Source organism: Lutra lutra, chromosome 7 (assembly GCF_902655055.1).
Source record: "Lutra lutra chromosome 7, mLutLut1.2, whole genome shotgun sequence".
Classification (NCBI taxonomy): domain Eukaryota; kingdom Metazoa; phylum Chordata; class Mammalia; order Carnivora; family Mustelidae; genus Lutra; species Lutra lutra.
In genome coordinates, this window is record NC_062284.1 from 50,765,417 (window position 1) to 50,780,336 (window position 14,920).

At 42.2% G+C, this 14,920-nt stretch overlaps 3 protein-coding genes across 3 annotated transcripts in view; all 3 read right to left on the minus strand.

Moving 5' to 3' along the window:
- LOC125105328 (ribonuclease pancreatic-like) overlaps positions 1-14,920 on the minus strand; it is a 182,063-nt gene that overhangs the window by 140,137 nt on the left and 27,006 nt on the right. The gene's annotated exons all lie outside the window — the stretch shown is intronic.
- LOC125105325 (epididymal secretory protein E3-beta-like) overlaps positions 1-14,920 on the minus strand; it is a 164,917-nt gene that overhangs the window by 24,649 nt on the left and 125,348 nt on the right. The gene's annotated exons all lie outside the window — the stretch shown is intronic.
- Positions 3,634-4,119, minus strand: LOC125104396 (ribonuclease K6-like). The gene has a single exon (XM_047737037.1). It carries the CDS (start codon positions 4,117-4,119, stop codon positions 3,634-3,636), a length of 486 nt encoding a protein of 161 aa, XP_047592993.1.

Genomic DNA, 14,920 nt, shown 5'->3' on the forward strand with positions numbered 1-14,920 from the left:
CCCCGAGTCCACTTGCAGAGAAAAACAGTATCAGATTACCCCTGTGCCTGGGCAGGAGTTCCCAACCCTGGCCCCTCTCATCAGAAGTGCCTAAGAGACTTTTAAGAAGGCCTAGATTCCAGGCCTCCTGAAACAGATTCTTTGGGAACCAGGTCTTTTGCATGTGTGTGTATGATGAGCTCCACGGTGAGTCTCCTACCCATTTCTGGTGAAGAACCATTTTTTCACCCAGTGCCCAAGTTCTCAAGACTGGCCTTCTGCTTGATTCCTGAAACAAAGTTTCCACCTTATCTTAATTCAGGCAGGTGAAAGATTGTCTTGGTACCCCAAGTAAAGTGCAAGACAGATTGGGGAGGACGCAACTGGGAGAGTCTACCTCTGCTCCTTATCTCTCTTAAATTATCACAACCCTTACAAGTGTAGGGGAGGAAAAATATCGATTCCTTCTACCCTTCTAAGTTCTCAGCTGGGCCCCCATAACAAAAACAAACAAACAAAAAAACAAACAGAGCAAAAAACACAGATTAACAAGAGAAAAGCATGCACATTTATTTCACATAGGTTTAAGGTGACATGGGAGACTTCCCTAGGAAAAAAAGCCCAAAAGAAATGGTTACACCTGAGTGTTTGTGTGCTAGGTTTGAAGAAGTGTTGGAAGTTGTGGAAAGATGCGATAGAACAAAGGGTATGAACTAAACCCTCTTCCAGGATGGTTTTATGATCTGCTTCTGCAGAAGGCCAGTCCTTACTGCACCTGTCTTTTCTCAAATTTCTTCAGGTTAAAAGATTGAATTTGCCAAGTTGCCAGATTCTGGAGTAGCATATCCTGAACTCTGTCAGAAGCTCCTAGAGATGGGAATGGACTCTGGTGGTTGGCTTGGTCCTTTTTCCAGCCCTACAATCCTAAAGCAAGTTCAGGGCATTTGATGTGTCCATTGTGGGGTTTCTGTAGAAACAAGACTGTGTCTTCTCCACATTCTTGCCTGGCTGGAAGGGGATTAGGCTGAAGTCCCGCTATTTGGTCTGTTCCTTCTCTAGACTTTTACATGCTTGTTGAATGGAAAAGGAATAGTGCCAAATTCTTGTCACTGAAATAACAGAACATTAGTATCTCGAATCATACATGATACTCAGCCATATTCAACCTCCTAGAACACTCCCTCTTCCCTGGTTGCTGAGGTCTTTCTTGTCAGGCCCCTGACAAGTGAGTGGTCAGAACAGTGAGTCAGAGACTGAAGCTACCTGATGAGCTAGCTCCAAGTTCCTTTGTGAGGTTTAGTTTTATTGTTTCTACAGAGCTACAATCCTGACTGTCAAAACGGCTCCCAGGGCTTAGCCTGCTGCTCATTTCGGACATATAATATCTTTTACTTTTTGTCCCGTTGCTAGGTCAGACTGTCTTATGACTCCCTTCTTCTTTCCACACCCATCATTGGGAACTCCATATATTTTTCTGTATAAGTTGTAAGTTTCCCGTTTCTGCTGAGGGGAAAACTGTCCAAGACTTGGAAATGGACCAAAGAGATGATATTGTGTCCTTTCATTGGGGTGTCAGTGGTTGTTCACCCCCAGGGATGAGCTGACACTCCAGAGGTGTATACCTTGGCTGGACTTGCAGGATACAAAGGAAATTGTGCAAACTGATAAGAGCCCAGATATTTCCTTTTCACCACATTGCAAATGAATTTTGTCCAGTAGAGAATAGAAATTTCCATAAACCAAGATCATAATTGAACTGTTTTTACCGTGTTACAGGTTTCCTCATTATTAATCCATGAGCCAAATAAAATGAGTTATTTATGCGTATATTCAATGAGATGGTTTATTTTTTTAAGCTTCCATGATAGCCACATGTTTTCCTTTTAGAAAAAAATTCTAGTTTAACCCTTGACATTTTCATGGGTATTATGTCCTTTCCTCAGAATATTCTTTCTAACCTCCTCTGTTTGGTTTCTTAACCATCTTTCCAGGGTGTGTTCAGATATCCTCTCCTCTGAGCTCCCCACTAAGGCATAGAACTACTGTGCCTTCATTTGCCCAGATCTTACTAGCCTCCATTGCATTCTATTATACTAATAAATTACCTTATCATTGTAAAAAGTGTACTTGCAGGGTAAATTCAGTTTGAAAACTTCATATCTGGAGTGCCTTGGTAGCACAGTCAGTTAAGCCACCAACTAATCTCGGTTTCAGCTCAGGCCTTGATCTCAGAGTTGTGAGATTAAGTCCTGAGTAAGGCTCTGGGCTCAATGTGGAGTCAGCTTGCAATTGTCTCTTCCTCCCCCCTGCCCTCTACTCCCACTCTCTCTCCCTCTAAAATAAAAATAAGTCTTAAATAAATAAAAAAAAACTTAGAATCTGTTGTCTCCATCCTCTGCTCCTTACTGTAGTTCCTCAAGACAGGATAGCTTTTACAAACTACATATTTATACAGTAGCTTTCCCTCCTTCCTTCTAATTGGGCTAGAGTTCCTCCATTACACAAATACAGGAACTAAATTCTTCATCCCAGCCAAATTCTTTTTTTTAAGATTTTATTATTTATTTGAGAGAAAGAGAGAGCAAGCACAAGGGGGGAAGAGGGCCAGAAGGAGAGGGAGAAGCTGGATCCCCTCTGACCATCAAGCCTAATGGGTGCAAACCCAGGACCCAGAGATCAAGACCTGAGTAAAGCAGAGGCTTACCTGTTTAACCAATGAGCCACTCAGGTGCCCCAAACCACATACTTACCCCCTGTCCTTCAGGGTCTAAACCAACCATCTGTTCCAAAACACCATTAGTTCTGTGATAGTTCAGTATTTAGGTAGGACAGGATTGTTTTCAGTTCCCCAGCACTTTTCTTTTTTTCCTGATCTATGCTTTCTTTCATGCATTCCAATAGATCACGGGAGAAGTGACTCTAAAGCTATAGTGGATTGTTAGTCCTACTACTGGTTATATTTCAGACATTATCTGATGAAGTGTGGAAACCACCAGAAAATATGTAGGGTGCATTGGTTGTCAGGGTTAGAACCTGTGTGTGAAGGACTATGCAGACTCAATGAAGTATTCATTCCACCTCCAACTAAACATAGACCATGGCTTCTAGGGAAATATGTAAAAGCCTTGAGCCAGAGTTTGAAGGGATGGAGAACATTCTTGCTCCAAAGTCCAAGAGACACAGGGGTGGAGGAAGTGGCAGCAGCCTTGGGTTGCTGAATAACCTCAGAGGACACCTGGGCCCAAACAGTTCTCCTGAGAATGCTGGTGAATGCAATCCAGATGGCCCCAGGATGACAATGACATGATGGAGATCCCAGACACACACACTCAAGGTCATTACAGTGCAGGAGAAAATGATTTTATTGTTGTGAACACAATACAGCAAAGCTTGGCAGAAGTTTCAAGATTAAAAATAGGGGGCCTGGGTCTTTCTTTGCCTTCTTCCCTATGGCCTTCCTTAGAAACACGCAGAGCTCCAAAGCAAAAAAGAATCCTATTTGTTTTCATCCCCAACCCTGATCTTGCAATCTTGGCCCTCTAATTCTCTCACTCCCCACCTTCTTTCTTCCATGGGAACCATGGGAATCAACAAAGGAAAAGAAAAGGCAGGAGGGATCATAAGAGAACCTGCATCGAGTGAGGAACTTTGGCCTTAACCGAAGTGTAAGTGAACAAGAGGAGTGGTTTCATCTAAGTGCACAGGAAGCAGGCGATTAGGAGGGAAGCCTGGCTGACGACACTCACAGGCAACAACATAGAACTGGTTCTGGAGAGTAGTACTGTAGCTGCAATTGGGATATGTCGCTCGAGTGCGATTGCAGTAAGTCATATTAATACGATATCTACTCCGGTAGCAGTTATCCCGGCCATTCCTGCAGGTCATGTTGCGCAAACCACAGGTAGCAGCCACGTTCTCCAAGGTGTCATGCAGAAAGGTGTTTTCAGGCTTACATCGCCTATCCTGAAGATTGACACGAGGCATTGCTGTCTGGCAATTGACAGGACCTGGTCTTAAATGTCGAAGCATAAATGTTTGAACAGTGACGGAGGATTGAGCCCAGTCATCCAGTGGACTCACTGGCTCCCATGATCCCAGCAGCACCAGGAGGAGAGGAAATGGTCCCAGAAGATCCAGCATCATCTATTTTGTGTAGGAAGGGGAGGAAACTGAGAGAATATTAGCAGTAGAAGCCATAAGAGCAAAATTACTATTCACAACCATTTAGATGCTTAGTGTGCCTTTCAAGATTTCACTGGTCTTTTTTTTGTTGTTGCTGTTCTTTAAACAATCTTCTCTCTGACATGAATCTCACAATTCTAGGAAGGACCTGAAGCCCAGGGAGGAGGAATGTGAGTTAAGATGACTTTTCCTCTAAATGGCAGATCCCACTCTTGTCTTTGTCCTATACCTCCTGGTCCAGAACTTTGTCTCTTCCCTCCTCCCTCCTGGAATATTTCTCAAAGATCTATGTGACCTGGACCTTCTGGCATCATCACGGCTCTACTACCCACAGCCCCCAGAGTTCTCCTCTTACCTGGTCTCCTTGCTGGGGCTCCTGCTGAGGACAGAGGCTGTGGTTAGTCCCAGGCTCAGAGGCTTTTGTCTGCTGTTCCTCTGCCAGGTATGTCAGCGTGGCCTGCGTGCAGCAGGGAAGGGTTCTGAGCCCTAGGAAAGAGGAAAAGGAAACCTAGGGTTTGGAAGATGCCCTTCTTGTGCACAGTGTGGATGAGACCCACATCCTCCAACTCACTGTTCAAAGCCAGTATCCCTGCAGATGCAGGAAGAGCAAGCCTCCTTAAAGGAGCAAAGGAGAAGTGATAACTTCCTCAAAGAAGTGTGAGGAAAGGATTTCCTTTTGATATGGGTTGAGTGCTTCCTTCTCGATAGAAGCTTCAGTGTTTTGAAATTCTATGATTTCAATCCCTTAGGAAAAATGCAGGATGTAAATTTGATATAATAGTTACCATGTACTTGGTGATGTTCCAACAACAGACTCGAATGAATTATTCATTTATGTGTCCATTTATTGGGCCAGATACTGGGCTGCCAAGATTCAGGAGATCATGACCTAATGAAGACATGGTCACTTAAATAAGGTCACTTAAATTGTATATAAGAACTGTCAATAGCTCTAGCATCTGTGGTAGAAGAGTGCCAGGGGGCTGTGAGGACCTGACAGAAAGAAGGTCACAACACCTGAACTGGGTTTGAGGATTAAGTAGAAATTAGGGAAGAGGATGGTAAGGTCATCTCAAACAGGGAGCTGTGTGTGAAGACGAGGCAAGACCCTTGGCTCCTAGACCCATTTTGAAAGCATAAGCAAAACTATGGTGCATTAGTTGCATTATTAACTTAACTCTATGTTGTTTTGTTCCCTGCTTAAATATGTTTCATGTTTCATGTATCTTTTTTTGTTGAAAATTTTATTTATTTATTTGGAGAGAGAGCAAGAGAGAGACAGTACAAGCGAATGGAGGGGCAAAGGGAGAGAATCCCCAGGTAGGCTCCCCACCTACCACTCAGCCAGACTGGGGCTCAATCCCACCACCCATGAGATAATGACCCGAGCTGAAACCAAGGGTCACAGGCTCAACTGACTGAGCAACCAGGTGCCTCTGTTTTCCCTATCTCATAACCTCATGCAGAATCAGCCATTAACTTTGCCTTTTCACTCCTACTCTGTATTTACCCACTGAGGGTAGAAACATAACAGGGACCAGACATTTGTTTTGATGTATTTGATCCCAAGTCCCAAAGAGGGCTTTGCTGTGCACAAGTGTACAAGAATGCATACATCCAGATTGTTTCAAGGACCTCCCAACAAGTTTCAAGAAACCCTTTACCTTCCTTTCATGAATATAAGTTGTCCCTAAGCTCAACAGTGCAAGGCAGCTTTGGGAATGATCCCTTGCTTTCTCCTTAAGCTGCCCTCTTGACTCTAAAGCTTTCTTTGCTTTAAATCCAGTGTCTCAGAATTTGGCTTACTGCATATTGGGTACATGGACAGGTTGGAGTTTGGTAAGAAAGAGACCCATAGGCATGAGGAAGAAGGGCCAGTTTGGGGTATTTGCCTCTTGAAACTTTTCTTACTTTTCCATTGGTACTGTAAATCCCTTTTTTGGAAATGTATTGTTTCTTGTAGGGCTCCCAGAAAAGCCTCCCACAGGGACTCCTTGCCTCTAGCTTTTTTTCCTTCCAATATGTTCTACATATCCCTTCCAGGTTAGTACTCCTTGAGCATAAACTGAATAGGGGAACACTCTTGCTTTTAATGTCTTCAATTATCTACAGGATAAAAATGATGTCTTTTTAGAGCAATATCACAAGGTATTTATCGCAAGGTACAAGGCTAATATACAAAAATCAATTGCTTTCTTAGATACCAGCAATGAACAATTGAAATTTGAAAAAAAAATTACATTAGCAACAAAGTAAAATGAAATACATAGATACGAATCTATAAAAAGTGAACAAGATCAATATGAGGAAAACTGCAAAGCTCTGATGAAAGAAACTAAAGAAAATGTAAAAAAAAAAAAAAAGGAGGAGGAGATATTCCTTGTCCATGCTGAAGGAAAGCAGACTGTGTCAAACCAAACTCTCTGACATAAAAATTATTTAGTACTAAAGGCACTCAAGAACCAAAATGCAGAAAAGGCTCTCCCTTTTTTGACTAAAGGCAGAAAATAAATTCTTTTCCTGATGACCATCTCTTACCAGGTTGATGTGGTATCAGAGCAATCTGCAAACAAACCTTGTAAAAGTAATCCCTTTCTTTCTAGTTACTTCTTCACCATTTACTACCCATACATCAAACATTTATCTTGTCAATTCTTCACAAATATATTGTTTCTTTGTTTAAAAGGTTTAAAAGCTTCCTGCCCTGGTCATTTCTTCCAGTCTTCATTTCCTGCGAAGGCTCCCATGTACATGTAAAAATTTAATCAAATTTGTATGCTTTTCTCCTTTTCATCTCTGTCAGTTCAATTTTCAGACCCAGCCAGAGACCATAAGAGAGCTGAGGAAAATGGTTTCCTCTCCTACAATGACATTATACATTGTCAAAACCCCTAGACTACTGAATGCGATAAATTAATGCTAATTAAATTGTGGACTTTAGGGCACCTGGGTGGCTCAGTCATTTAAGTGTCTGCTTCCTGTTCATGTCATGATATCAGGGTCCTGTGATGGAGCCCCATGCTGGGCTCTGTGCTCAGTGAAGAGCCTAATTCACCCTGTCCTTCTGCCACTACCCCTGCTTTTGCTCTCTCATCTTCTTTCTCTGTCAAATAAATAAATGAATCTTTTTTTAAAAAAAACTGTGGACTGTAGTTAATAATGAATATTGGCTCATGAATTGTTGCAAAAGTATCACACTAATGCAAGATGTTAGTAATAGGAAAACTGAGGGCTGTGTGGATAAGAGTGCAGAAGGGAGAAGGCTATGAAACTTCTCTATACGTTCTTTTTTCCCTCTCTCTTTAGATGTTTTATATGCTTGCTGAGCCTGATGCAGACCTCTATTTTTGGTTTCTGGAAACATGACCTGAACCTTAGACAGAAGCTTAACTGACTGAACCATCCAGGTGCCCAAGGGAATGCTTTTATACACTATTTCCAAAGAATTTTGATTGGGTTGCTGTCAGAAAACTAATCTTGAATAAACATAATTGGTTGCAAAAGGGATCACAATGCAAAGTCCAATAGATACTGTAGCAAGATGCAGGTGTTCTGTAGTCCTTAGAGTCTTTATGCTTTGGACCAGTTCAAACGTCATGATGCCACCCAGTGAGGATGTGCATAAGGGCCACCTCCTTAATAACCTCCCTGCCCCATGATTAACCCCCTTGACATAAGGAACTTTATCTATTTTTTATTTTGCAGTAAACTCTACCCCTAAGGTGGGGCTCAAACTCATGACCCTAGGATCAGTGTCACCTGCTTTACCAACGGAGCAAGCCAAATACCCCATGTGACTTTATGTTATTAGACCTTTGACAGGGGGCAGAGGGAAATTGTAATTTTTTCTGTTTCTTCATCAGAATGTTCAGTTTATACCCAGAACTTCTCTTCAAAGCATATTAGTAACAATGCCATTCTGGTGTATAGTCTCCTAATTCTCTCTTTGAATGGGAAATATGTTATCAGCATTAGAAAGAGAAACACTAGCATTTTATAGAAACCCATTGGTGTTTCTATACAAAAACTCTGGTGCACCTCAAAACCCAGCTAAAGTCAAGCATTCCTTGAATAACAGGGACTCATATGCTGATAGACTGAATGGAGGTTGTGTCATGACCATGTTATGAAGGAGTTCACATTAGTTGTGTCTTTCCATAACGTCAGCTTTAGTCAATCATAAAGCAACGTTAAAGCACAATTAGAAAGCAGGTTCAGGATTCCAAACTCAATGACATTTCACATGTGATTCAACTTGGCTTCTTACAAAACACACAGAGCAGGACACAAGACAAACCACAGCACAGAGCCCATTAACAGAAGGATGTAGTAAGTTAACGAACCAAATTCGAAGTCAGTCTTTGGGTATACAGTTGAGATAAGGCCTTGGTCATGTCCTGAGCAGCTCTGGGCACTCACTGCTTCCTATGTCCCAGCAGGGAAGGATCTCAGTTCTGTCTGGAGATTAACAGGGTAGAGCCTTTGGGGGCAATTGCCTTTTTAGGTGGTCTCTGACATAGAGGGTTAAGGTCTGAACAGTTTGACAGTTGACTGTCTAATCCTCTCCCTCCTAAAGGGATTGAATTTGTTTCAGGCCCCTGCAGATCTTTTTTGGTTCTTCTCCTTATTAGTTCTGGGATGTCAGCTGACAATGGTCCCAGGGAATATCTCCTAGCTGCAGTACCTTTAAGTACTGCGTCATGGTTTGACACAGGGTCCCACTTGACATGAGAGACTCCATCTTGCTCTCTACAGGTTGTCTCAGATCTCATTCCATAAGTCCAATGACCCTCTGGAATTTGGGGTGAAGGAGGAGAGTAAAAAGACAAGAATTATGGGCACATGGGTTTAGAGGACTTGAAAAATGACTATGAAAAAAATTAAGATGGCCATCATGTGGCCATATATCCACAGCCCTTCCTAACAAATTCATGGGATTCACTGAAGACCTACATCAGGCAGGTGAGTGCAGAGAGAGGCAGGAGGGAGAAGATAGGAGGGCTGATCTGTGACAGGGCAAGCTCAGAGAGAGGTCCACAGGTGTCCAAGGCATCCTATTTCACAGTGTGTTGTAGGACTTCAGCCAGGAATTTTGAGAACCAGAGGAAGCAATGCATGTGAGAGTAGTTTTGTAAACAATAAAGTGCTAATGTTGATCTATATTCTTCATAATATAATCATAAGGTTGCTCTACCCCAGTCATTGCCAGTTTTAACTGGTTAACCCAGTGTTTCTGAAAAAAGTGTGATATTCTACTTCTGATGTGGAAGACAAATTATTGTGAACCCAAAGCAGACATCCAACAATTCAACTCTGAGCTCAGCCATAAGCCCTAAGTCTTTTCTGAAATGAAGTCATTAGGAAGCACACTAAACTGACCAGTAGGACCATATCCCTTTATATCTACAGAAATCAACTACCAAAGTAGCCCAGGCAAGTCAGTTAACCCTTGTTTCTCAGAGCTGTTTACTTGGCCTCCTTCTTCAAGTTGTGTCTATCAGCTTCTGTAAAAGACACTGCTTGGGGTGTGGCTTCCAATTTGAGTTGCTAAAGAGATATGATCCCTTGAATATAAATTTAAAATCACTTGTTACTTCTATTCTTTCTTTAGACATTTTCCTTGACTTTAAATCCTTTCTATTAATTCCTTGATATTTCCTTTTGCTAACCATCATTCAGTTTTTTCAGTGTTTTGGTACAACTGTGTCTCAAAACCATATTAATAGATAAATGTCCTCATGCAGACTATAATAATGTCTTAGGGTGTCTGGTCCTGGAATCTATGGGCTTCCAAGGACTCCATGGAAGGAACTGATAGAGTCATGAACCAGTACAGAGTAATAACCTCAAAATATAAACTACCAGTTATTTTACCAGCAAAAATGGCTTATTCAGGAATAGCAGAGAACTGCAATCAGAGATAAGCAAGCAACAGCAGAAGTGTAGGCAAGTGCCTGAACAAAGAAGAGGAACATTTTTTCCAGAGGAAAGGAAGACATTTGGAAGGCTGCTATAAACAGAAAGTCTACTGGAGTGAACACGGTGTTGGAAGTGTGGTAGCTTTGCTTTGGCTGGGTTGTGACAGACTCACTTGGCTGGACAGTTGAGAAGCAGGGTGGGGAAGCCTATCTTCCTGCTGGGCTTGTAAAATAGTTTGCCTTGCAAAGTAATCTTTTCCTGTTGGACCTGTAATTGGTGGGAGTGGTAGACAGAATGCAAGTTGGAAATGCATGGGGTCAATAATTATACTCAGACCTGTAACCTTCAAACTTACCTTTCTGCATGACACCATCCAGAACATGGCTGCTACTTGTCTTTGCCCAACACAGACTGCGAGATTAGCGAGAAATACTGCTATTGGAGTGCAGACCATATTAACATGACTTGCTGCTATCACACTAGAGGGACATACCCCAACTGCCGCTACAAGACTACTCCCCAGAACCGGTTCTACCTTGTTAAATGTAAGAAGTTTCAGCCAGGCTACCCTCCCAATAGGCTGCTTCCTGTACACTTAAACAGTACCAGATCCCAGACTCCTGGATGGTTTGAATAAACTAAGGTTCCCATTACTTTGCCTCACACTTGGTGCACGTTCTCTTATGCTCGCTTCTGCCTTTTTTAAATTTTTCTTTGTTGATTTCCATGGTTCCCATAGAAGAAAGAGAGAGGGGAGTGAGAGAATTACCAGGCCAAGACACAAGACCATGGATGGGGATGAAAACAAATAGCTTTCTCTCCTGAGTTGGAGCTCTGTGTGTCCTGAGGGAGGTCAATAGGGAAAGGGGCAAGGGAAGACCCAGGCCTCCATATTTTTAATCTTGGAACTTCTCCCAAGTTTGTTGCATTCTGTTCCCAGCAATAAAATCACTTTCTGCTGCATTGTGATGACCCTGAGTGAGTGTGTTTGAGATGCCTTTCACATCATTGCCAGCCAGGAGCCATACAGATTGCATTTGGTAACATTTTTAGGAGAACTAGTTGGGCTTTAGGCATCCTTTGAGGTTATTCTGCAACCCAGGTCCTCTGCCACTTCTCGTATCCTTGTGTCCTTTTGGAACTTTGGAGCAAGAAAATCCTCCATCTCATCAAACTTTACTCATGGATTCTACATATTTCCCTTGAAAATATGACCTATTTTATTTGGAGGTGGCACAGATATTTCATAAAATGTCCACAGTACTTTCACACACAGGTTCTAACACTCACAACCAATGCATCTTACATCTTTACTATTGGTTTCCATATCTCATCAGATAATTTTAAATGTCAGTAGTAGTAAGGAGAATAATCCACTGTAGCCTTAGAGTCAATTCTCCCATGATCTATTGCAATGCATGAAGAGAAAGCATATATCAAGAAAAAACAAAAAGTACTGGGGAGATAAAAACATTCCTGTCTTACTTAAATACCGAAATATCACTGAAGTAATGGTGTTTTTGAAGAGGTAGAAGACATAGAAATTGAGAGACTGGAATTCATAATTTGGCTGGGATTAAGAATTTAGGTCCTAGATGTAGGGGGTGAAAATAATTTCCCTTCTACCATTCTAGGTTCTTGGCGGTGAGGCCCAACCTCAGTATAAAAAGACAGAGTAACAGGACAAAAACTATTTTAATTATATACATACTTAGGGGATCCCCACAAAAATATGAGACTAAAAAGCAGATATCCACCTGGGGCTTATGGACCATCCTGAGCTAAGGAAAGGATAGGGATCTAGGGCTTTAAAAGGGGGAAAGGCAATTCAGAGGAAGGTGAGAGGAGGAAATGTTTGGGAAAGGAAATTAGCCCTATCATGAAGATGACTCTCCCATATGAAAGTGATCCCTGTCATGGCTCACTTCCTGTACTAGAGCCCATTCTAATGTAAATTTCCCCTAGAAAAGTGTAACCTTTCTACTCTGCTTTCAGAACTTCTCCTGGTCTGCACTTTCTCACAATAAACAGCTTAAGATAATTCTTGTGCCAAAAAGGAATATTTGGGGGTGGCTTATTCTGCTAGCCTCATACCTTTCCATTTGCCTGCCAACTACTAGACTCATTGGGTTAACAGCCCAGTGTAAGTCAAAATGCTCTGTAGCCTGACCTATCTTTGAGTAGCAGCCAAACATAATGCCTATCCAAAAGGCCACCTACTGAAGTAGTTACAAATGTGTCAGTTATCTGTGCTGCAAAATGGTTCTTTCCAAACCAAGCAATTCCTTTAACAGCTTTACTAGTTGGACTCACCTTCCTTTATGTCACATATTTATGACAGGTCTCAGAAACAAAGACAGAAATATGAAGTTTCAGGTTCCAGGAGACTGGGTTCCAAGGGTGCTAAATAATCAAGGCCCCTCTCAGTGGGAAGACATAAGAAGGCCAGGACTACCTGGCACGTGACAAAGTGGGTACCCAGTAAGGGAACTTCTCCCATGGGAGTTGAGTCCACCATTTTAGAGCACCTTTTAATAGTATTCATCTTAAGCAGCATGGCATTTACATCACGTAGTTTCAAAGTATTCAAGCCAAGTGCGGGGGGAGTGGATGCAAGGATCTGTGTTCACATTTGATAGGAACAAATGTAGGAACGTAGCATCATCCTCAAGGAAAGGTGTCTTCAGATGGCATGCATTGACCTGATCAGTAATCACAATGGACTTATGTGTTGTATAAATATTACCTGGACATTTCAGCAGATTCTTGGAGAAAGTAACGTAGTAAAAGGCTGAATTTCCTGTCACCCAACCAGTTACTCTACCTTACCTATTTCTCAACAATCATTATTTATACATTAGGGAGCACACAAATTGAAGAAATTGTGGGAGGGAGTAAGAATGAAGATAACTTGGGGAAAATCTTTTATGCCTGGAGGCATTTGTTCTAAATTAACAGACCAGACCAGGGTAGACTCTCTCTCAGATTCGTGTTATTTTCTGCATACAATCAGGTATTGTGGGAGAGTCAAGACAACTGACTAAATCAGATATTCATTTAGGTATAGTCCTAAATCAGCTTCAATGACCTGACAATCATTACAGGAATGACTCAAAAGTAGCAAATCTTAGAAAGGAATTTAGCAAATGTTCCAGCATCTCTCAACTCTGGTTTCATTTGAAGTTCATCTGGGAGCTTTATAAAAAACAAAATCAGTGACTGGATCCCTGTGAGAAAGTAGAAAATATATGTTGATTTCTGCCTCTGATTCCTGGCATAGGGCTCTTGAAACCCTTGTAAATTCCTAAGTGATAAGGGCACTGGGAACGTCTTTTCTTATAAGAAAGACTGTTGGAGGCATCTGGGAGGTCTCTGGATGGGGGCTGATCACTAGCAAGATGGAGCCATGATGAAAAGCTTGGTAATTTTGGCCTCACCCCCATCCTCAAGAGAGAGGAGAGCAGCTAGAAATGGAGGTAATAATTGCCCTGCCTGTGTGAGGTAGCCTTTATAAAAAACCTAGAAGTTTGGGGTTAGGGGAACTAATGGGTCGGAAACACATCTATGATGTGGGAAACAAAAGTGAAAGAAAAACTAAATTTCCTTACTCCCTATAGCCCATGACAAGCCCTGACACAGGCTGAGTGACAACTCCTCTAAGATCTCAGCTGCATCAATGTAACTACTTTGCCAAGGACAAACGGCAATCTTAGCCTGATCTCCAGGATCCTGTAAGTCACCTAAAACATATAAAGGTCCTTTGGGAATTTCCATTATCTCTACTCCTTCCCAAGATATATGATAACATGATCCCCAACCATATGGCCACTTACATTAATCTGAAGTCCTCATGACTGAAGTTTCACTAGACAGTAGTAAATGACCTCTTCCTAGCAATAGCTAGCCCCTTCTAGGTCCTGGAAACCTTCCTTCCCAGTTCTTCAGAAACTTACCCTATCCCTAAAGTCCTCTGAACTTGAAAGTAGAGAATGGGCCACTCCTCATGACCTGAGTGCAGCTCTATCTGCCTTCAGGTCCTGTACCCCTGCTTTAATAAAACCATATTTTTACACCAAAGATGTCTCAAAAATTCATTCCTGGTCATTAACTTTGAGCCCTAACATCCTTCCTATATCATCTACACTGGGAGGGTGATGCACAACAACTCCATGAGAACAGAAGCTCAATCATTAGGGACCCTCCCAGACCTTACCCAACATAACTCTTTATCTGGCTATGCATCTCTCTCCTTATCATATACCTTCAAAACCTGGTAAAGCATATGTGTTTCCTTGAGTTCTGTGAGTGGTTCTAGCAAATCAGTCCAACAAACAAGGGGTTGGGGGGAAGCTGAGACTTATAGCCAGGCAATCAGGAGAACAGGTGACAAGCTGGACTTGTGATTGACAACTGGATTGGGTGAGCCTCAGGGGACTGAGTGCTTAACCGAGGGAAACTGACACTATCTCCAGGGAGGTAGTGTCAGAATTGAGTTAAATTGTAGAACATCCAGCCAGTGTCCCAGAATTGGCTGTTGTAGGAAACCACCTCCCCCTCCACACACATACACACCCGCTGCATATCTGGGGTCAGAGGTGTTGTGAGTGTAGTAGCAGTGTGACAGTAAAGGAGAGACACAGAAGTTGTTTGTCCCATTAAATGAATTTGATGAACACTTAATAAACAACCAAATGAATTTCTGAGGATGGGGCCTGGCTTCATGGGATATTTCTTAAAGGTTCCTGCCTGACTGTAATGGGCAGTCTGATTCAGGAACTACTGTCCATCTAGAGGTACGACTACTGAGCAAGGGGAAGGGGAGGAGAAGGAAGAGAGGGGA

Bases quoted from the DNA above. Each gene is read 5' to 3' on its own strand.
- LOC125104396 (XM_047737037.1), bottom strand. From the start codon at position 4,119: ATGCTGGATCTTCTGGGACCATTTCCTCTCCTCCTGGTGCTGCTGGGA.